Consider the following 23613-nt stretch of genomic DNA (forward strand, 5'->3'; position numbering starts at 1 on the left):
AATGAAGGGTGGGAACTGGACCCATTTTTGTCCAAAAAAAGCCTCTCTCTCACTATGCTCCTAACAAAGGACTTAAGAAGATAAGGCCTCTTTGTTTTGGGCAATGCCAATCCTGATTCTGGGCAGGCTAACCATCCCAGCACTAAGGCTTTCAGAACTCACTGCTGTATTTGGCTCCTGTCTGCTGAGTTTGGCCATCCTACAACCAAATAAATAATTCTCACAATACCATACTTCCAACCAATGGCCTCTTTCCAGACTGTCAGCAGCTTGCCAGCTACTGTGTCCTCCAGATCTCCAGAGAAGAACATCCAGTAGAAACACTAGTGGAGGCCTGGCCCTGTTGAGTGGGGCGAGGCACAGAAATCTTTCACCCTATATGGGCCTTTGTGGCCCATTTAAAGTAAGGGTACCTCTAAAGAACCCCTTAATGTGGAACTTCATGTCCTGAGTGAGTAAACTAGGTCACCCATTTATCTCTATTTCTCCAAGGTCTGGCTCAGCAGTTTCTAGAAGCACAGGGATTTTATTCATTAGCAAGTGTGAAAGTCGCCCAAGCATTGTGTTTAACAGCTCTAATGCCAAAGTGGTTGTTCATTAGCGCTTGGGCATTGACACAACTAGAGGGTGTTAAATTGCCCAGGTTGTTGGCTAAAGCCAAGGAAGCTGTTGTCTTTCTCAAGCTTCTTGGAAAAAAACAAAACAAAACTGTTTTGGTTTTCAAATAACTTCCTGGGCATTGGTCAGGCAAATGCATAAACAATGTATGAAGAATTGGGCACCTTGTCTGAGTCTGAGATCAATTTCCTTGCAAAGTTCTGCCTGGGGGATGATAGTTTCCATTTGCCTCTACCCCAGCTCCCTGATGGATTTCTCGTCCTTCTCTGTCTGTCTCTGAATGCTGGGAAGGGGGTCTCGAGGGACCACATCACTCAGGCCCCCTTAACCTTTGGCTTCCAGTTGGAGTTGGCCAACAGGAGCACAAACAAGGGGATCATTAGGTGGGAGAACAGAGAGGCCCAGGTAGTTACTCACTTCCACTGCCCTCATCCCTGCTGCAGTGAGGTCCTGGTAGTGGCAACATTTTTCTAAGGCCCCAGGCTCCTTTTCTAAGATTGTCTCATCTGCCTCCAGATTTTTCTAGGCCCCAGTTACTCTGCTATACTCTTGATTCTTTAGAGCTAGCATAGAGAAAGGCTTCTGCCAGCTGCTGTACCCTGGGGGCTCTCACCAATCCTCATTGGCCCCTGAACCTCCCATACATGCTGAGCAGAGTCCTTTTGATCAATGCTTTTCAGTTAACCCTTTTGGGCAACGGAAACTCTGTCCTGCCAGAACCTGACAGACTTAGGTTTTAGGCTGCTGGTACAACTGGTGTCTTGGGTGATCTGCATGTTGACAAACCCCTGCAATATGCTTAGATCAGCAGGGGCTTTCTTCCCAAAAAACTTCATCTGTTTACCATAAGGGACTTCCTAGAGGTAAGATGGGCCATGTGCTTTAGCTTATGCTTTCTCTCCTGGGCCAACGAAGCCCTAGTAAATAAATGTGCAAGGCCAAAAGCAGTTAGGGGCAGTGAAGTGGTACTGCTGAAGCATTTGGCTGACTTGTAGACTGTCTTTATGGCCACCACCCTTCCTCCAACTCCATCTGTAAATTTGGGATAATAAAAGCTCCTCCTGCCTCAAGATTGCATAATGATTACATTAGATGATGCTTTAAAATGCTTAAAACACTGCCTGGCACATATATAGTAAGATGCTCAGTACAGTTTTGATGTGATTATTCTTTCTCCCATTGGTATGCCATTGGCATGCCAACTATTGGTATGCCAACTATTATTGGGATTCTATGAAGAACAGAGACATCATTACACCTGCAGAGAATGCAAACTTCCTTTGGAAAGAGAGCTCTAAGATGCCACATGGAACCACTCAGAATAAGCAACGCTGAATTCCGCATTGGGAATGAATTATTTGTATGAATTATCCATAGCTGGATTATGACTCAAGTGAATCTTCTTCTTCTTTTTTTTTTTTTTTTGAGACAGGGTCTCAATCTGTTGCCCAGGCTGGAGTACAATGGCATGATCAAGGCTCACTGCAGCCTTGAACTCCTAGGCTCCAGTGACGCTCTTGCCTCAGCCTGCTGAGTAACTGAGACTACAAGCACATGTTACCACACCCAGGTAATTTTTTCATTTTTGCAGAGCTAGGCTGAGTGAATCTTCTTTATGGAGAGACATGATGGTGGGTGGGATACGTAAATAGAAGCAGGATATAAAGGGCATGGGGTGATGGTTTTGATACTTCTCATGCCTCAAGAAACAAGAGGGGAACGGGTTTTATGGCCCAGTCCATTTCCTGCCAGAGCATGGAGCTCATGTCTCATTGTTAATGCTCTTGCCCCAAGACCTGTGAGCTGCAGCCACCACCTTAATTAGCTTGGCTTTTGGAATGAAAAAAAATTCTGGTGTTGTCTGAGTACAAATTCCAAAAGACCTGCAGCTCTGTATAGGATTCACAGAACAGAGGTGGTGTAGACCAGTGGCTCATTAACAGGCTTAGAAGTCACCTGAGAAGACAGGTAAATGCACAATGCTGGCCTCCAGCCTCCTAATTTTAGTGCTTTGAGAAAGATTCTCTGCTTTATTTTTACTAAGCACCTCCAGGTGGTTCTGTGGCAAGGATTTGGGACCATGCTTTGGGACCCTTCTCAAAACAGAGGTTGGGACTTTGCAAAACTTCATGGGATTTGAATCCTGGGTGTGTTTCTGTGGCATGAACCTGACTTCTTCTGAACTCTATTCCACATTGCTTCCTATTTCCTCCCCAGTGGATGTTTCATTTGTTTCCTTTGCCCTTTGTTCTCTGTGTCCTATTGTTCAGCATTTCTCCCTTTCTCTTGGGCTTCAACTTACATATAAAAACTAGAGCTTAGGTGGAAACCCTCCCATCTCTTCAGTCCCTCTCTCTTTTTTTTCTTTTTTAGATGGAGTTTTGCTCTTTTTGCCCAGGCTGGAGTGCAATGGCGCAATCTCAGCTCACTGCTGCCTCTGCCTCCCAGGTTCAAGCAATTCTCCTGCCTCAGCCTCCTGAGCAGATGGGATTACAGGCACCCGCCACCACACCCGGCTAATTTTTGTATTTTTAGTAGGGATGGGTTTTGTCACGTTGGCCAGGCTGGTCTCGAACTCTTGACTTCAAGTGACCTGCCTGCCTCAGCCTCCCAAAGTGCTAGGATTACAAGTGTGAGCCACCACGCCCAGCCTAGACTCTCTTTAAAAAAAAAAAAAAAAGATTCACTTAATGGGACAGGGGAAAGAACCCAATGAATATAAAGCTAACATTATCACTAAATCTCAACCTACTCCAAATCTTCTGAATTGTTTGCATATATATTTTTATATAGTTGGTGTCTATGTCTTTAGACCTCTTTCATTCAACATCATCTCATTATGCATCTCTGTTTATCAACATTGAGAAAATGTTTATTTTTAGTGCCTCTATGGTAAAATCCTTTTGCTTCCATTAATAATTAAACAAAAAAATAGTTATCACTATTATTCCCCTTATTTTAAAATTAAGGTATTATGGCTATACCTTTTGCTTTTCTGCTCGAGTAATAGTAAAAGTTTTAGGATAAACAGATATACAAATTTCATTCTGTTTTCCAACAGATATTAGTTGGGCCTTGCATGGTACCAAGCAGTGTGCTGAGGCTAGAGATGGGATAATACACAAGAGAGACCCAAATCCTGAAAATCTAACCATTGAGACAGAAAAAACAATTAGAAATTGTGATAAGCACTAGGAAAGAAATAAATAGGGTGCTCAGAAGGAGGATAATAGAGGAAGATATATTACAGTATTAGGTGGTCAGAAAAGGCCTCTTGGGGATGGTTCCACTGAAGCTGAAATCTACAGAGAAGAATAGAAACTGTGTGTGTTGGGGGTGCGGAGGTGAAAGTTAGGGAGCAGGAAGAGAATCTGGAAAAGGCTGTGAGGCCAAAATGGCCTTGGCATCTTCAAAGCACCAAAAGAGGACCATGTGGCTGAATGACGGGGGAATGTGGCGTGAGATGAGGTTAGAGAGGGAGGAAAACAACAGAATCATACAAGGGCTTTTTAGGTCATGATACAAATTTGTGCTTTCTTCTCAGTGCAGTGAAAATCATCGATCGGTTTTTAAAAGGAACGTGACATTCTCTGTTTAGTATTGGCTGCCATGTGCAGAATGGGTGGGCCAAGGGCAAAAATGGATACAGGCAGGAAAAAGAGGATGTCACTGCGAGAGGCACATGAGAGATGATGGTGTCTGGCCAGGTGGAGAGTGGTGAAGGTGATGAGAACTCACAGGACGGCGATAGATTTTCATAGTAGAACCAACACAATTTAGTGGAAGAAGGATGGGAGGGGTGAGAGATTATTAGATTTCAAGAAACCACCCCAGGTTTTCAGCAGGGGCAACTCAGTGAACAAAATGTCAATTCCTTTCTGCTGTGTGCTTCTCTTGGCCTATTGAGCACAGATACAAACGCGCAAGAATCTCACCAGAAGCTCAAAGAAGAACCAGGCGTACTTGAAGACTGTTTCTCTCACCATTCCAGTGCTGACCACCATCTGAAGGGCAAGCTCCTCATGGAAATGCTAAATAAGAACCACAAAAATTAGGCTGTGATGACAAAGGCTATTATTATTCACCAACACTTTTTTCTTTTCTTTTATTCCCCCCAATTTAATAGCTTGTTAGTTCCTGAAGCATGTGTCTTAGATGTTCTAGGCAGTAAGTGGCGGATGGCAAAGTCAGTGCTGAGATCACCTGAGACTGGAGGACATTTCGGTGCATAGAAGGCTGGGGTCAGTGCTGCACAGGACAGACACATTTGAGGGAGTGGACTCAGCCTGGGAGTGAAACTCTATTCTACGGGGGAAACATTCTGGGTAGCCATTAAAACTGGTACTGTCTTACTTTCCTCTCGGGTCCTGCTGAAAACTCTCGGTGTGACCACGTGCAAGCCATTCCTCTCTTCACCCTCAGTTTTCTCATCCATAAAATCAGTTGGTTGGTGGCAGCAGTTCTCAAACTTTTTTTTTTTTTTTTTTTTGAGATAGGGCTGCACTCTGTCGCCCAGGCTGGAATGCAGTGGCGTAATCTCGCTCACTGCAACTTCCCTGGCTCAAGCAATCCTCCCACCTACTTTAGTCCCAAGTAGCTGGGACTAAAGGCGTGCACCACCAAGCCCAGCTAATTTTTTCTTTTTTCTTTTCTTTTGGTAGAGATAGGGTTTCGCCATGCTGCCCACTTAGTCTCAAACTCCTGAGCTCAAGCAATCCACCCGCCTCGGCCTCCCAAAGTGCTGGGATTACGGGTGTGAGCCGCTACGCCCAACCTCTGTGTATCAGAATCTCCTGGAGGGCCTGATGAAACACAGACTGGGGGGCCCCACCCCCAGATATTCTGATTCAATAGCCTGGGAATTTGCATTTCTAACAAGTTCCTGGGTGCTGCTGCTGCTGCTGGTCCAGGGTTACACTTTAGGGACCACTGTCTAGATGGTGTCTAAACTCTCTAGGAGACTGGACAATTTTTGTTTTTATAATGCCAATATGGCATTGTGGGAAACAGGATTGGTGGGGTTTATGAGAGGATCTTGGGCTCTGAAAGGCATAGTAGTATCAGCCTTAACTCACAACATCTAAATGTCTATGTCCCAGGGCCAGATGCTTGCAAAGTCCCCCAGCTCCACTTTGCGTCTTCACTTCCCTTCAAGTCACCTACTGCTCAGTAGCAAATGGCGCACAGGGTGACTTATACCTTTTCCATTCTCCAGCATATCTGGCTATGTGTTCATATTCCCGACAATCATTTTGATGAGGAAGAAGTTCAAGACTAAAGGTAGGGCAATCAATCCATTACAGTGTGCCTGATAATGTCCTGGTCCTAAAATAGAAAGCCTTACATCTTGGGGACTCCCTCAGTCCTGGGCAAATGAGAACAGTTGGTCACCCCAATTAATGCCAAAAATGATGTCTGGGAATTTTCTGTGGTTTTCTTTCATCTTATGCCCACAAAACCTGGAATAAACGTAGATAAACTCATTTTTTTTTTTTCTGGTAAGAAAGTAGGTAAGAAAGCTAAAGCTATTTGAACACCCTAATATCATATCCTTATGTGCAAATTAAGTTTTAAAGTCAACACCTAAAGCAAAAACTGATTACAGCAAACATTGCTCTTGACGGTCGTTTAAATTATCCACAGAGGGCTAGGTGTGTTCACTCATGCCTGTAATCCTAGCACTTTGGGAGGCCGAGGAGGGCAGATTACTTGAGGTCAGGAGTTTGAGACGAGCCTGGTCAACATGGTGAAACCCCATCTATACTAAAAATGCAAAAATTAGCCAGATGTGGTGGTTCACGGTTGTAATCCCAGCTACTCTGGAGGCTGAGGCAGGAGAATCACTTAAACCTGGGAGGCAGAGGTTGCAGTGAGCCAAGATTGCACCACGGCACTCCAGCCTGGGTGACAGAGTAAGTGAGACTCTGTTTCAAAAAAAAAAAAAAAAAAAAAAATTACCCACAGAGTCCAGTATGCATGCAACCCAATGTACTAATTCTTGCGTACATTAAAATTTGAGAGCTACTTAGCTAAACGAAAAGATGACAAAAGGAAAATCTCTGTATACATGCTTGGGTATTTTAACCAATTAGATCCCCAGTGGGTTAGTGGTGATGAATGGAGAATGCTTAGGTGTTTCAGCTTATCGACTGGTTTCACTTCGTTTTGTGAGGTTAGTCAAACCTTAATAATTTTAATATACGTTAACACATTTGTTTGCTGTTGTGAGTCTGAAGTGAAGCTGTCTCACTTGAGAGAGGCGTGGGGTTGAATTTTAATCCAGCAGGTGGTCTAACTGTGCACATGATATAACCGGACTACACCTTGATCTTCTCATTGTGGGAAAGACATGCTCCCCCAGCTTCAAAGGTCGCCTCTAGAAAATAGGTCAGTTTGTCTGCCAGGGTCTTATGGCAAGAAGAGATTAGACAAGGATAAGCTGCTTCTTAAAGTAATTCATGCTGCTTTCTGGGCAGCATTATTACAAGAACACCTTGCTCTGGAGGTTATATAAAATAGCCAAGCAGCAAAACTCTGTCTGCTAAGGTATTAAGGAAACATATTGGCCAAACTTCCCTTTGAAATAAAATGTCTCTGTTCTGGTCATTTCAAGTCAAAACATGGCAACTACAAAACCAAACAGGACATGGGTTAAAGAAGTCAGGCTGTAGGCAAATAATGGTTTTTAAGAAAGGAAAATGGTATAATATTTATAACCAGTCACTGCATAGGGCCTGTGATAGCCTAATATTAAATTTTAGAGCAAGTGGACTAATTTGTTTTTAGCCTAACCATATCTTTTTTCACTTTTCCTTTTATAGTTAAATCCTGGTACCTCTCACTAGACATATGGTGCCTGGAATACTGCAAAGTGTATAGCACCAGGCCCCGGCCCTCCCACACTTGCTCTTTCCCTCATCCAGTCCAAAGGGAGACTTGGGGAGGCTCATTCCCTCCTTGCCTGTTTAATAAACATTTCCCTGTGATGTTAGCTCTTGCAAATGGTTTCCTGTGTTATCCTTTGCAATAAGCATATTTACTTTTTTTTTCTTTTTCTTTTTTTGAAATGGAGTCTCATTCTGTCACCCAGGCTGGAGTGCAGTGGCATGATCTCAGCTCACTGCAGCCTCTGCCTCCTGTGTTCAAGTGATTCTCCTGCCTCAGCCTCCTGAGTAGCTGAGATTACAGGTGCCTGCCACCATGCCCGGCTAGTTTTTGTATCTTTAGTAGGAGGGGGTTTCACCATGTTGGCCAGGCTTATCTCGAACTCCTGACCTCAGGTGATCCACCCACCGTGGCCTCCGAAAGTGCTGGGAATACAGGTATGAGCCACCATGCTCTGCCATATTTACATTTTAATACAGGTCTTCAAAGATATTAAAAACTTAAGTAGCTACTATAATGGTGAGACTCTTGGGTGCCTAGAAGAGAGGAAACTTAGGGCAGACAGTTTTTTTTCCCTCCATCCCTCAGACCACATAGGCTGTGACTATGATTGGGGAATTTTGTTGCTTTAAAAATCCTGGTAAGCAGTTTAACAGCTTTTAAAGTTTCTGAACTCATAGGTAAGGCTGATTGTGAAGAATTATGAGGAAGCATTTCATATTAGTTTATATGGTATTGAAACAAATGATACCTAATTATTGCCATTCACTTTTGTCAAGGATGAATTGTCCCCAGCTTTCCCTCTACTAAAAGGAGGCTAATGCAGTGGTTCTCAAAATGTGGTCCCTGGACCAGCATCAGCTGGGAACTTGTTAGAAATGCAAATTCTTGAGCCTCCAGCTCAGATCTATTGAATCAGAAACTCAGGAGGTAGGGTCCAGCGATGAGTTTTAACAAGGCTTCCAGGTAATTCTGATGCATGAGAAAGTGGGAGAAACACTGAGTTAATGGGCAGTTAGGTGGTCAAATGTGGCGTAAAGGACAGGGCTGCAAAAGTGTGTGTGGGGTGTGTGTGTGTGTTAGCACATCAGGAACAGGCAGGGGAGCACTTTGACTATTTTCAAGCACAGTGTGAGGGCATGAGGAAATCCTTCTGTTCTTATCCTGGGATGAACCTCACATTGCTCTCTTCAGTACCTTTTTGCTGGCTGGCCTTGGGGCTGCAGTTGAACTTGGAGCATCACTATTGCCAGAGCAATAGTAAGACATTCGGCTGCAGTTGCGATCGGCGATCTAAAATACACAAACCATGGCTTAACAGTGAACCAACCATGGAAAGGTAAGCCAGACATCTGGAAATCACAACCTCAGAATTCATTTTTTTACACATATTTTTTTTCCTGGTTACAAAGGTAAAACAATTGCCATAAGTAAATATAAAACAAAGCAAAGACAGTGAAGTTATACCTAATTTTACTTGCTCTTGAGATAACACCCGTTAATAGTTTGTGTGTAGCAACCTACAGTTAAAAACTATTTAAGAATCTGGGCTGCTGAGTAGTCCCTTCTAGGAGTCTGTGACTTCAGGGGACGCCAGGAAAAAATGTGTGGGAACAGTGTCTCTCTGTGGTTTAGTATGGTACTGCACCACGCTGTCTCCTAAACACCAATACATTGTCAAAAACTACCTCTGAAAGGAAGTGGAGTGCTCATGCTCTATCAGACATTTTCTCCCCATGCTACAAAATAATTTGAAAACTGCTAACCCTGTCCACATAAAAATTTAGTATTTTCATTTTATTAAAGAAAAATAGAAAGATCAAGGCTGTCAGTAATAGCTGCAGACCACTTCTTTCCTGGGTGATCAGAAAGTGGTATTGCTGAAAGGGGCTTTCAATATGAGGCTGAGTTGTGTTGTGCTGGCAAATGTTTAACAACCAGTTGTCAGGGGGGTGGGGGTAATTTGTAGCATTTGCCAATTTTTGTGCCACAAATACTTTCATCATAACTGATTTCAATCTACCAACACGATGTCATCGAAATGCAGTGTGGTAGCAAACCGTTATATAATATTTCCATCACACAGACACAGTAAACGTAAAGAACAAAGAACTTAGATATTGTAGCATATAGTGAAATTATTAGGAAGGGACTAGGTTTACCTTTTTAAAGTGAACTTTTAATTTTGAAGTATAAGTTATATAGTTATTATTAGATTTACAGAGAAGTTACAAAGGTAGTATTTCTTATGTGACTTTAATTGCATTTCTCTTAATATCTTTTATAGTAAGGTACATTTGTCAAAACTAAGAAACTAACATTGATATGTTACTATTAACTAAACATGAACGACTCGGATTTCACCAGTTTTTGCACTCATGTCCTATTTCTGTTCCAGGATACAATCTAGCATACCACATTGCATTCAGATTACCTTTGTTTTTAATATAACTTATTTAATTTTAAGTTTATACGATTTAATTTTAACAATGTCTATTTCAAAACTGGCTCAAAAAATTCTGGAAAACTAAGCAATCAGCTTTTGGGAACAGGTACGAGCTCACTCCAGCACATCCCTGAACTGATTTTTGTAAGTCAAAAAGGATAGAATACGAATAATTCCTGATGGCTCAAACTACAGATCATCAGCATCTCAGGGGGAGAATACAGTGGTTTTTTTATTTTTTCTTTCTTTATTTTTATTTTTTTAGACGTAGTCTCGCTCTGCTGCCCAGGCTGGAGTGCAGTGGCACGATCTCGGCTTACTGCAAGCTCCGCCTCCTGGGTTCACACTATTCTCCTGCCTCAGCCTCCTGAGTAGCTGGGATTACAGGTGCCCGCCACCACACCCGGCTAATTTTTTGTATTTTTAGTAGAGACAGGGTTTCACCGTGTTAGCCAGGATGGTCTCGATCTCCTGACCTCGTGATCTGCCCGACTCAGCCTCCCAAAGTGCTGGGATTACTGGCATGAGCCACGGTGCCCGGCCAAATCCAGTGTTTTTAAAAGATCCAGGGTAGATGGTTCTTAAGTTCATCCAGGGACCAGGACCTCTGCAGAGATGAGGACATGAGGCCCAGCACAGTTAAATGACTTTCCCATGGCCACACAGCGGGGCAGTATTGGCGCCCAGCCCCAAACCCTGGTCTCCAGATTTCCTTCCTCATACCACACTGTGTCAAGTGGGTGGAATTTGTAACGGTGAAACTGTATCTGTGTCTAAACCTAGAGATTTTGATTTCTCTTTATCAGGGGAAATGATATTACTCTAATAGCTCGGCCACCCTGAGGCCACAGATCATTGGAGAAAAAATTCAGGCTAAGAATTCATCGTGGTAGCTTTGTGAGTAGATTAAGGACTGTTGGATCGTATACTCCATCTTTTTAAAAAGGGTGAATTTTATGGTATGTGAATAATATCATAATCTTTAAAAAAATCCTAATGAGAGACAATCTACAAAATACCTGACCATTACTCCTCAAAACTGTCAAGGTCATGAAGAACAAAGAAAGCCTAAGAAATTGTTCCCAGCAAGAGGAGCCTATGGAGGCAAGACTGCAAAATGTAATGTGGCATCCAGAACGGGATCCTGGGACAGAAAAAGGACATTAGAGAAAAACTGAGAAGGTGTGAATAAAGATGAACTTAATGAATAATATTCCATGAATATTGGTTCACTAATCATGCCAAAAGTACCATTCGAATGTAAAATGTTAATAAAGGAAAGACTGGGTATAGAGTATATAATTCCATAACTCTAAAACTGTTCTGAAAGTAAAGCTTTACCATGAAAAAAATAAAGAATTCATAGAGGGAAAAACAACATAGGGCAAGCCATCAACCCTCTCAGGATGTCAGTTTTTATTTGCTTGTAAAATTTGGCATTGCTCCTTGGGATTTTTTTTTTTTTTTTTTTTTTTTTTTTTAGACGGAGTCTCGCTCTTGTAGCCCAAGCTGGAGTGCAATGGTGCAATCTCAGCTCACTGCAACCTCCACCTCCCGTGTTCAAGTGATTCTCCTGCCTCAGCCTCCTGAGTAGCTAGAATTACAGGCGCCCGCCACCATGCCCAACTAATGTTTTGTATCTTTTTTTGAGACAGAGTTTTGCTCTTGTTGCCCAGGCTGGAGTGAAATGGCACAATCTTGGCTCACTGCAACCTCTGCCTCCTGGGTTGAAGCGATTCTCCTGCTTCCTGAGTAGCTGGGATTACAGGCATGTGCCACCACGCCTGGCTAATTTTGTATTTTTAGTAGAGACGGGGTTTCACCATGTTAGCCAGGCTGGTCTCGAACTCCTGACCTTGTGATCCACCCACCTCGGCCTCCCAAAGTGCTGGGATTACAGGTGTGAGCCACCGTGCTTGGCCAATGTTTTTATTTTTAGTAGAGACAGGGTTTCACCATGTTGGCCAGGCTGGTCTTGAACCCTTGGCCTCAAGTAATCCGCCCGCCTCGGCCTCCCAAAGTGCTAGGATTACAGGCATGAGCCACCACGCCCGGCTGTTCCTTCGGACTTTTTTGTGAGATAGTCAATCTGTGGATGTTAATGAACGTAAGAGGTAGGTATTAAAGAAACAAAACTAAATTAAAGGCAACCTTTCCAGGTATCAAAAGTTAAAGCGATTTTTTTTTCCTTGAAAATGAAATGCATGGTTTAGCCACATGACTACATGTGGCTAAACCCCTGATGCTTTAAAACTTTGCTACCCAAGCTAAGTAGTTCTCAGCAAATCCTCAGATGCTGGTCTTGCTGCTGCATCTGTCAGAATGGTCTTAATCTGTTCTAAAGAACGTTAATCACTCCAAAGCTGAGCATTAAAGCATCTGACCAGCATGGTGGGCAGCAGTAGTGGTTGCTTCTGTGTTATTTCTCCAAGTTTTAGTTAAAAAATAAAAAAGCCTGTGTCCCCTTCCAGGGTTTGACATCTTTCCTACCTTTGAAGACATGATGTTCTTCACTTCCTCGTCTGCTGCGGAGTGTGTCCCCGCGAGGTCTGGGTTACTGCTGCTCATCACCCGGGCCTGCAGCAGCTTTGAACTCACAGCAGCAGCTGATGTGCGTCCATACGTGTGGTAGCTCCGAGGGTCTGGGAGGGCAGTGGGAGCGCCTGCACCCCACCAGGCAGAGACATGTCAACAGACAGGGGAACAGAGTTACTTACTGAGTTTAAGAAGGAATTGAAGAGGGATAGGGTAGATGAAAAGCCACTGGATTAGGCCTTGGAATTAGGGTCTTCTTAACAAATCCCGGTTGGGGTAGGAGGCAATCTTTTGGAGAGAAGTAGATGGGGCATAAAGCACCAGGGAGTGGTGGAGATCATGGTAAACAGCCAACACATGCCTCTTACAAAGGCAGGGGGTACTACTGGCTCCAGTCTATTACTACCATCGGGAAACGGACCCCAGGGTTGCTAGAGCTTCTGATTTCTCATGAGAAGCTAAAAATGTGGATATTTTTAATTTATCAATATTTAAATGACAACTTTACAATTCATGCAGTGAGGTTTTCTCAGATTCAAAAATCCATAGAGTCATCTGAACCTTGTGAGGATTACTGTATATGATGTATACAGCACTGTTTTTCATCTTTAAATGTTGACATGTTTTCACAAGCGGTTATGGAAGTCTATGAGATATTACTATTTAATTTTTTTTTTTTTAAGACAGGGTCTCACTTTGTCCTCCAGGCTGGAGTGCGGTGGCATGATCTCAGCTCACTGCAACCTCTGCCTCCCAGGTTCAAGCAATCCTCTTGCCTCAGCTTCCCGAGTAGCTGGGACTACAGGTGCCTGCCAACATGACTGGCTAATTTTTGTATTTTTTATAGAAATGGGCTTTTGCCACGCTGCCTAGGCTGGTCTTGAACTCCTGAGCTCAAGTGATCTGCTCACCTTGGCCTCCCAAAGTGCTAGGATTGATTACAGGCATGAACCACCGCACCCAGCCACATCACTAGTATTTTTAAAAACTCAATCAAATTTTCAGATTTACTAGAAATGAGGCTGCACAGACCAACAAAAGTGTCATGTTTATTTGGGCCTGCAATTTTGTGAACTCACTGACACTAGTTTTTATATCATGCTGACAAGAAGTTCTACTTGATTATTACTTATGTAAATAATTAAGAAGAGTTGGGGAAATGCATTACTATTATTTCAATAGTTCAGTTTGAGGGAAATGTGAAAAGGGATTTTTTTTATAACAAAAAGTTTAAGAACCACTGCCATTGGATATATATTATTTCCTTTATTATACTAGAATCGTAGGCATCAGTCACCACTTCTCCATCTTAAAAAAGAGATTCTCAGCTGAATCATAAATTACCAAGTGGGTAAAGACCAGTGAGGGATTATCAAATGGGCAGACAAAATAAGTGTTTAGAGCATAAAAAGAGGCAAGGAGGGAGGAAGAAAGATCTATAAAGAAACACATAATTTCAGCATTCATGTAAGTTTTGTATTGTCCTGAAAATGAAAATGTAATTTTAGGGTGTTTGTTTGTTTGTTTGTTTGTTTGTTTGAAGAGATGGGATCTCGCTCTGTTTCCCAGGCTGGAGTGCAGTGGTGCAATCATAGCTCACTGCAGCCTCCAACTCCTGGGCTTAAATGATCCTCCTGCCTCAGCTTCCTGAGTAGCTGGGACTACAGGTATGTGCCACCACGCTCTGGTAATTTTTATATTTTTTGTAGAGACAGAGTCTCATTATGTCCCCTGGGCTGGTCTCCAACTTCTGGCTCCAAGTGATCCTGCCATCTCAGCCTCCTAGAGTGCTGGGATTGCAGATGTGAGCCACTGCACCCAGCATAGGATGTTTTATTTTGGATTACACTGCAGTGGGGTGGAGGTGGCGTTGCCCTGCCCACCAGAGTCCCACACTCAGGGCAACTCTACCTGACTTGGGCACATCCCTTTGCACCTCTGGCAGGCGGAAGACGTAGTGCACGTAGGAAGCCAACAGGCAGTTCCTCCCATGCTGGTCCTTGCTCAGGTCCTTGCTGTTGTGCAGACTGTTGGCGATGGCCACCACGGACTCGAAGGCAAACTGGGAGAAGTTGGCTGAGGAACCAAGAGAAAAATGGGTAGTCCCACAGCTGGTCCTTAAGGAGCCCGAGGTGGAAGTTTCTCCAGGACAGTGAAAATGAGTCCTGACCGCTGACCAATTTAACTAGGCCTGGGAAGGGTAAATGGTTTTGGTGAGCTCTGGCATGCTGGCTCTGAGTACCACAGATGCCTCCACATTCCCTCCTTTGACCTTCCTCCTCCTGCCACTGAATAGCATTGATGGTTTTTAATGACAAAGACATAAGACTGTCCAGACGTCCTCCTTCTCTAAGCCAGGTTGTAAACTGATGCTACTCAGTGGGGGCTGCAGACAGACATGACCACTATCACCTGCTTGCTACTAAGAAATGCAGAATCTCAGGCCCCACCCCAGAGAGTGTATTAATCAGGTTCTGCATCTTTACAAGATGCCCACGTGACTGTTGTGGACACTATGATTTGAGATGTGCTGCACAACCCTAATTCTTGTACAGATTAACCTAAAAATGTTTGCGTATCAAGTCACTCCCACAGTGGGCCCATACACATTTGATTTACTGCATAGACCCTCTTGTTCTGGTGCCCTAAGCCTCTATAGTTTGGCTCCAATATACTTATCTAACCTTGTACCCTTTTTGGCTCAGTTCAACATCCCTTAAAATGAGGCAGTCATTGTATTGTCCCATCATGCCTGCTCTCTTATCTCTGAGACTTTGCTCATGCTGTTGTCCTCGCCTAGGAAGCCCTCCTCACTCCTATCCACAAAATCGCACCGACCCTGTGAATCTCAGCACAAGTCCCATCTCCTCCATGAAGCCGTCTGACTCCACACAGTACAGAACTCAAGTGAAACTGAGTTACATGATTCTCCAGCCATGTCTGGTGGTAAACTGTCTGTCTGTGAAAGCTGGAATCCCTCCCATGCAAAGTGCATTTCTCACATTTTTTGTGCCCCCACTGTGCTTTCCATTGCATAGACACAGAATAGATTCTAAATAAATGCTTGTAGACTAGTCACCTCCACTTATTCTGCCTATGCCAACACCCTGTGGTCCTCACACCACAAGGTGGCAACTTGCTATGGAGAAGCTGCTCAAAACATATAAATATTTTTGTCTGGTGAACAAGTCTGTATTAACTAGCTGGAACATACAAAGCAGTGTGCCACATATGTGGGGGCACAGAAAGTAATCGAAGGAGGGCAGAGCTCTGCAAGAATCTAGCTGGAGAGGCAACTGCTACATGGATGAAAAGTTAGCCTCCAACACAGGACGTTTGATCTGTGGAACCACAAAAGATGCATATCAGGGTGCAAAGCAGAGTGAGAGATTAAGAGGACATGCCCCTCCCTGGCTCTAAAAGCTCTCTCACTTCATTGTCCCAGCCCACTTCCACACTTGCTTCTGTTCCACCACCAACTGTGCTATTGACTTTCTTCCTGACACTCCCACACTTTTCTGGTTCTCTGCAGTGCTGCACTCATCTTATTGCCCCTATTCTGTCGGTTTTCACTCCATCCCTTCTTCAAGGCCATCTCTTCATGTGGACCTCCTGCATCCTCCCAGATGGATGTTTTCTCACTCTCTCCTTTGATACCACCCTCCCCACAACCACTGCAAAATTTAGCTGTGTCCCTCTGAGGACTCTTGCCCTGTGCTGCTGACTCTTTGCCATATTATAAGTCCTCTGAGGTCTGAGATGCTCTTGGTTATTGTCACAAAGCCTACAACTGTTAGTACAGTACTGGGCGTATGGATGGTACCCAAAAGACGTCTGCTGGACTGGAAAGCAAAGAGCTATATAGGCACAGCTGAAAATGGTGGCAAATAAAGATGCCCTATACCAGCCAGTCTACCCTGGAAGAGTTAGGAGAACCACTGGACTCTGGTCATGCCTCCAGGATAAGCTTTTGAGATTATTTCTAAGGGAAAATGTACACATTGTATTTAGTGTTAATTTGTTAAAAGCAAGCATTTAAAATAGACTGTAAGAGAGAACGGATGAGTTCTAGGGGGAGGGATGAATAGGGAGTGACTGCTAAAGGGTATGGGGTTTTATTTGGAGGTGATGAAAATGTTATAAAACTAGATTGTAGCGATCATTGCACAACCTTGTGACTATACTAAAAACCACTGAACTATACACTTTAAAATAGTGAGTTTATGTTTTAACTTTAAAAATTGATTGCATTGCATTTCAATGTAGAGAGTTCCTTCCCTCCATTTAACACAGGTTGTCTTACTTTAAAATGTTCCATTTCCTGTTAGTCAAGAAAACAAAAATATCTTCAAGGTAAAATAAATTCATCGATTACCAGAAATGGAATTTTAAAGACTGCCTATAATCATTTAATAAACTTTACAAAAAGCTATAATATTAAGAACCCTACTTTAATGTTTCTTTTTCTTTCCAACATTCAGAGAGTCTCAAAAAAAAATAGCATAAGACTTAGCCTCCCTTGAACACAAATCATCAGTGGAAAGGAAGATCACATTGTCTCTGGATTTCTGGAAAGTCATTTTTCATTAAAGAAGGCAATGCTTGCTTGCTCCTGCCTCCTCCCAGCCCAGCCCTGCAGGTTCATACCTGTCTGGCCAGCGATGACCATGGGCTGCACGGACAGCTGGAAGAGCTTGTCCAGCACCAGGTGCAGGAAGAGCACAAGCGGCTCCAGGCGGGAGGAGTTCAGGCAGATGATGCTGAGCTTCAGCTCATGCTCCAGCGCCATCTCGCTGATTTTCTGATCCAGCACGCGGATGGGGAAGGTCACCTGGCTCTCCAGGGAGTGGCAGAGGGTGAAGAACTTCTCCAGGTGGTTGTCCTGGGAAGGGAGAAGGCAGGCCTCATGGGGTTTTATACCATCAACGTTCACCAGTGGATTCACAAACACAATCGAATAGCTCTTTATGGGTAGAACCTCTTATCCAGCGTTTCAGACCAGAAGGTCTAAGACATGATGTTTCAGACCGAGGCTATGAACTTCTTTGTAGAATGTGGTGCATGAAATTGAACCTTTCAATAATTATTAGCTAAAGAAGAAATAATTTAGGCTCTGACATGTTCTGTAAGCAGAGGTCAGCGTACCAGGTAAGCATACTGCCAAGAGAGGGGTCTCAGCAGATGCAGAACTCAGACAGTGGCAGGTAAAGGAGAGAGTACGGAATTTCTTTTTAAAAGCTGGCAAAGTGGCAGAGTTACAGAGGGAAAAGAAGTAACAGCAGATGAGAGTTTCAAATCAAGTCTCCCTGCAAAGTTTCTCAACCAACAGTGCAGATACTAGGTTCCTTCCTTTAGGTGCTCGGCGCTTTTGTAAGGTCTTTCTATTCCAATGACAAATGAAACCTAAAGAGGTTTGCATGTCCCCACAAAGAACTAAAGGATTATTTTTTATTTATCTGTAGACAAGGATTTTCATTGATCTTTTATTGGCCTGTCCTTCAAAGGCTCCTCTGCTGCACCTTTACCTTCATTATTAACCTTGACATTCCTTACCTGGGTGTGCACAGAAGAAACAGCTTGCACTTCAATATTAAATACTCCCTTATGTCCTTCAGCCCACTTAATGGGAGGATTCTGTAATGGGACTTTCTGTGTTAAAGAAAAAAGAAAAAGATTAGCAATCCAATTCCCTTTTCTGATTGCTAACAAGCAATGCAGAGCAACTTGACTGGAAATGTCAGGGTTATACAAATACAGAACTCTCTTGAAAACTAATCTAACTGTTCTTGGAGTCAGGAGCCCTGGATTCAACTTCAATTCTACACCAAACTAGTTATTATTCATGTATTTATTCATTCCTTTTGAGACAGGGTCCCACTCTGTCGCCAAGCTGAAGTACAGTGGTGCAATCACGGTTCACTGCAGCCTCAACCTCCTGGGCTCAAATGATCCTCCCATCTCAGTCTCCGGAGTAGCGGGGACTACAGGCACACACCACCACACCCAGCTAATTTTTCTATTTTTTGTAGAAATGCGGTTTCACCATGTTGCCCAAGCTGGTCTCAAACTTCTGGGCTCAAGTGATCTGCCCACTTCAGCCTCCCAATATGTTGGGATTACAGGTGTGAGCCACTGTGCCCCGCTTCAAACTAGTTATTTTTACTTAGACGACTCAACTCAACTTTCTGGGCCTTAGTGTTCTGTTCTCATGCTGTGAGAAGAGGGTTGAACGGTGTAATCTGTCTCTAAGTTCCAAACCAGCATTGATGATTCTGGATTCTAGGAATTAAAATAAATTAAGATCCCAGCAATTTCCCCATTAATCAGAATTGTCAGGACAAAGTAGAGAACATCTTTACAAGACATGAAATTTTAATACTTTTGAGTACCCGATATTACTTTCCCCTTCACCACAGTTTTTCCAAGTGTTTCCAACATGTTTCTAGGCCAGCTCGGCTCCTGCTTTAATTACTCAAAGTGACTCTTTTATACGTTTATATATCAATACCTTCATAGGTCTTAGAGACAGTTTCTTGCCTTAAATTCCCATTGAAATTGCATTCCTTTAGAGACGTCCTGCAGTGTTGAGTGAGGAGGGCCTCGCCTAGGTTTGCATGTCTTTCATTGTAATGAAAGGTAGATGTGTACAGGGGATGGAGACCTTTAAAGCTATCTGAAGCAGTCAAAAGCTGCGGCCCAAAGTGGGCTCTAGCCTACACACACGTTCTGTTTGAAGTATTAGGAACTTTAAAAAATTAGTTACCAATATTTGAAAGCCTGAAAATTTCCTATAAAAGACTGCTTTTCTAACTTCATTTGAATACTGGAAGAAATGAAAAAATTGGCCTTATATCCCAGCATGTCACCAATCTGCAGAGTGAAGGGAACAGCTGTGACGTTCAGATGGGGAAGAGACAATCTCCAGAGTGAACAGATGCCACCAGAACAAGGCATTCATTTATGTTACTCATCTGGATCCTGTGGGCACTTGAGTTTGCCATCTGTGATCTAAAATAGCACTGTCCAGTGGAAATATAACGTGAGCTATATATGTAATTTAAAATCATCTAGTGGCCACATTAAAAAAGTAAAAAGGGGCCGGGCATGGTGGCTCACACCTATAATCCCAGGACTTTGGGAGTCCAAGGTGGGAGGATCACATGAGGCCAGGAGTTTGAGACCAGCCTGAGCAGCATAGCAAGACCCTGTTTCTAATGAAAAAAAAAAAAAAAATTAGCTGGGCATGGTGGTGCATGCCTATAGTCCCAGCTACTAAGGAGGCCGAGGTGAGAGGATTGCTTGAGCCTATGAGTTCAAGATTACAGTGAGCTGTGATCACGCCACTGCACTCCAGCCTGAGTGACAGAGCAAGACCCTGTCTCTAAAAAAAAAAAAAAACACACACAAAAGGAACATGTGAAAGTAATATTTCATTTAACTCAATATAGCCTAAAGACTGTTTCAATATGTAATCAATGTAAAAAATTATTAATACAATATTTCACATTTTTCCCCATGAAGTTTTTGAAATCTGGTGCATATTTTACTTATAGCACATATCTCAGTTTGAACTAGCCATATTTTCCTCAATAGCCACATGCAGCTGGTGGCTATCTTATTAGACAGTGCAGGTTTAAAGGATACTAAGAGAGGCTAAGGGTATATCTATAAACACAGCATAGCGCAAGTAAGAAAAAGGAATTAATGTTTACTTAGGAATTGAGTTTGTTGTTCGGCAAGCATTATCTCATTTAATGCTTACAGCAACCTTATAGGCAGATATGCAAATATGGGCTCAGTTTCATCTTCGAGACTCAGAGAGGGTAAGCAACTCACCAACATTCACACAGCTAGGGAGTGGCAGAATCTAGACTTTGGACACAGATTTGTCTCTCTCCAACACTCAGGTCTTTCCTATAGCTTAAAAAGATAAGAGGGGGTTCTAAGAAATTAGAGTGTGCAACTTGATGATGAGAAGGTGGTTTTGAGGGCTACTGAAAGGTGTTGATGTCCAAATCATAAAGACCAATCAGGGAAATGTCTGTGGACATACTCGGATTGCCCCTTCGATGGCTTTGATGAGAGAAGTTTTGGTTTACCAGACACATGCCTGTGGTCCAGGGCAAAAGTTGGTTCTCTCTTTAAGGAAAAAAGAAAATAAGAGGAAAACAGCCGGAAGTGAGACGGTAGATGGCGAAAGAACAGAGAAGAAAGTTGACTGGAACGGTTGAAATTAAATTCAAATTTCTGCGAAATTCTTCAACTTAAAATTGCAAGGAAAGCAAAAGAGATGGAGGATCTGTAGATTAAAAGCGTCTCCAGAGATGTAACAATCAATAGCAGTGTGTGGACCTTATTTGAATACCAATTTTAAAAAGCAAGCATCAAAAATATATCATTAGTGGGATAATTAAAAATTTGATCAGTGACTGAATATTTGATGATACTAAGAAATTACAGTTAAAATTTTAAAGTATGACAATGGTATTGTGATGGTTAAAAACAAATCCCTTATCTTTTAAGATGCAGACTAAAATGAAATATGACGTTCGAGATTTACTTCAAAATAGTACTTATTGATGTAAACCTATGCAAGGAACTGAGAAGTGGGCTAGCAGTGTGACAGCTGGTGCAGTCAGGGTGGACAGTCCCCTGGGCTCCCTTTATTTATTTTTTATTTATTTATTTTGAGATGGAGTCTCACTCTGTCACCCAGGCTGCAGTGCAGTGGTGTGATCTCAGCTCACTGCAACCTCCACTTCCCAGGTTAAAGTGATTCTCCTGCCTCAGCCTCCCGAGTAGCTGGGATTACAGGCACCTGCCACCACGCCCGGCTAATTTTTTTGTATTTTTAGTAGAGATGGAGTTTCACCATGTTGGCCAGGCTGGTCTTGAACTCCTCACCTCAAGTCATCTGCCTGCCTCGGCCTCCCAAAGTGCTGGGATTACAGGCACCCAACACCAGGCCCAGCTAATTTTTGTATTTTTAGTAGAGATGGGGTTTTGCCACATTGGCCAGGCTGGTCTTGAAATCCTGACCTCAGATGATCCACCTGGGCTTCTCTTTAAATGGGTGCACTGCAGCAGAGTGGATGAGCAAGAGAAAGTGCCAGAAACAGGAAGTGGGAAAGGCTATTGGCATAGGGATTGGTAGGAGAATAAATACCTTGGTATCTACCGGAGGGCTGTGACAACTGACCCAAGAAAGAAACGGATGAATCTGGCCTGGGAATCTTTTATAAGGATCCTTGATGGGAACAGTTGTTTATTATGAATGGCCTTAGTTTGCCTCCTCTTCTATAATACATTATTCTGGGAATCCCTCTGTGGTAGATAATGCAAGGTTATGCTGCCTTGGGTGTAGGTTGCGTCTACTAAACATTCTGATTTGGTGGCATTTAAAAGAATGAGGTTTCACAGTCAGTTATTCCTCCCATCCTATCGTAACAATGTGCTCTCTGAGAACATGATGAACATCCATGGCCACATGGGAATGAAAAGTGAGTCTGGGAAGGTGGTCCAAGACTACAGCTGGACAAGAAACAGCTGATGGCCAGCTTGCCAATTACCTCAGCAGAATGCATGGAGTAGTTGGGTGGCAATTTTTCCAAGGCAACTGGGAGACAGTAGGATCCAGTTTGAAGACGTTCATTTAAGAGAATTGGCAGCCACTGAAACAGATGATGTAAATAATAAAGTGGTATTTATTACAGCATATAATTCTGATAATTTATCTAGCTCGCAATAATCAAATGCAACTAAACAGTGATTAGATATTGACCAGTAGTCTTTTTGGCAGTAATTTCTGTCCAGTTCTTTGCATTTTAAATCTCTGAGACCTCCTGAAACGGTAATATTGGTGATTTATTGCTTTTGGAGCTAAAGCAGTAGCATTTTTCTCTGTAGCCAATGTTTGTGTGTGTCTGAACAACATCAATGTTTATTTTACCTTTTATATCTTTTAAGGAAAAAATTGTTTCTTCTTGGGGGACAAAGCTAGTTCTATACGTGAAGCACGGATATTAAATTTGGAAATAGTGAACACTGCAACGCTTTTTAAAAAACAGATGAGTATTCTTCCAACATCTATCACCCACTAGCTTTCCATTCCTGAAATTCGACATTTGCTAAGGCAAATCATTTCTGCCTCTTGCTATAATGTGGCTTAGCATGTTTTGCTACTTCTGACTGGAAAAAATCAAGTGAATAGAATTTGGTTGTTTATCTCTGCAGGGACCTCAGATGCACCAACAACTGCAGTGTGAGTCAGCAGGCTGGAAACAACTCACTGAATATCCCAGGAGAGTTTCCACGGAGGCTCCTTGCTTCTGCTGACAGCTGATATGGTAGAAGGTGAACAGGAGGTGGTGATTTACTGTGAGCTTAGCAGGGAGCTTAATTTTCACTTCTTCATAAAAGTCAGGAGACCTGTTTCAAAAGCACATTATACACAAATAACTTTTAGCAAGAATGATGACTTCTCCGATTGTAAAACGCCACAGCCCCTTTGCTCCTCAGAATTTGCCTGGTGTTTTGCTTTTCATTTTACATTACTCTGCTCTGAAGCTGGAAGTCCCTGAGACCAAGCTTATGTTATCAGATACACTTCCCTTACATAAAACTGTTCATGAACTAAAGGCTTTGTCAGGAAAAAAAACAAAACAAACAAAAAACAAAAAATAAAAAAAACTCCCCCACACAATGGAAAACTCCAACAACTTAATTTGAAGAAAGGATGAGGTTTGGACTCCTGCTGTGACCTCCTTTTTTTCCATTTCTACCCAAGGAACCAAGCCTAGCACCTAGCTGCACTCATCAAAGAGTAGAAGCAAATGAATGAGGCAGGAGGAAAAAGAAACCGGATTTAACTGCATAATGAAGCCCTAGGTTCTTCATTAATTATGAAGTACATTATGTACATTGTAAAGTAATGTAGGTATGTAATGTACATTACCTCACTTAATCCTCATCCCAATCCCAGAATGTGCCTAAATGAAGGACTTAATTAGGCCCAGGTTATCAGGCCCGGATCAAACCCAATTCCGTCCGACACTGTGCAGATGTCTCTCCCTTCCCTGTGGAACATGAATAATAGGGTAGGCATTATCCCATGACTCCATTTGCCAGTG

The 23613-nt window shown here is 42.8% G+C and overlaps 1 protein-coding gene across 3 annotated transcripts in view; it reads right to left on the bottom strand.

Moving 5' to 3' along the window:
* Positions 1–23613, bottom strand: part of DOCK8 (dedicator of cytokinesis 8) — a 249124-nt gene that overhangs the window by 69973 nt on the left and 155538 nt on the right. For 2 of the 3 annotated variants that reach the window (XM_019033579.4, XM_019033581.4), the window contains exons 17-24: positions 22774–22912; positions 22054–22155; positions 18038–18133; positions 17132–17366; positions 14396–14560; positions 12440–12612; positions 8701–8796; positions 4554–4649 (exon numbers count right to left, since the gene is read on the bottom strand). In XM_019033579.4, coding sequence (XP_018889124.3) covers positions 4554–4649; positions 8701–8796; positions 12440–12612; positions 14396–14560; positions 17132–17366; positions 18038–18133; positions 22054–22155; positions 22774–22912 — 1102 coding nt within the window. The remainder of the gene's footprint in view (positions 1–4553; positions 4650–8700; positions 8797–12439; positions 12613–14395; positions 14561–17131; positions 17367–18037; positions 18134–22053; positions 22156–22773; positions 22913–23613) is intronic. The other variant, XM_055350708.2, reaches the window with a different exon arrangement.

Source organism: Gorilla gorilla, chromosome 13 (assembly GCF_029281585.2).
Source record: "Gorilla gorilla gorilla isolate KB3781 chromosome 13, NHGRI_mGorGor1-v2.1_pri, whole genome shotgun sequence".
NCBI lineage: Eukaryota > Metazoa > Chordata > Mammalia > Primates > Hominidae > Gorilla > Gorilla gorilla.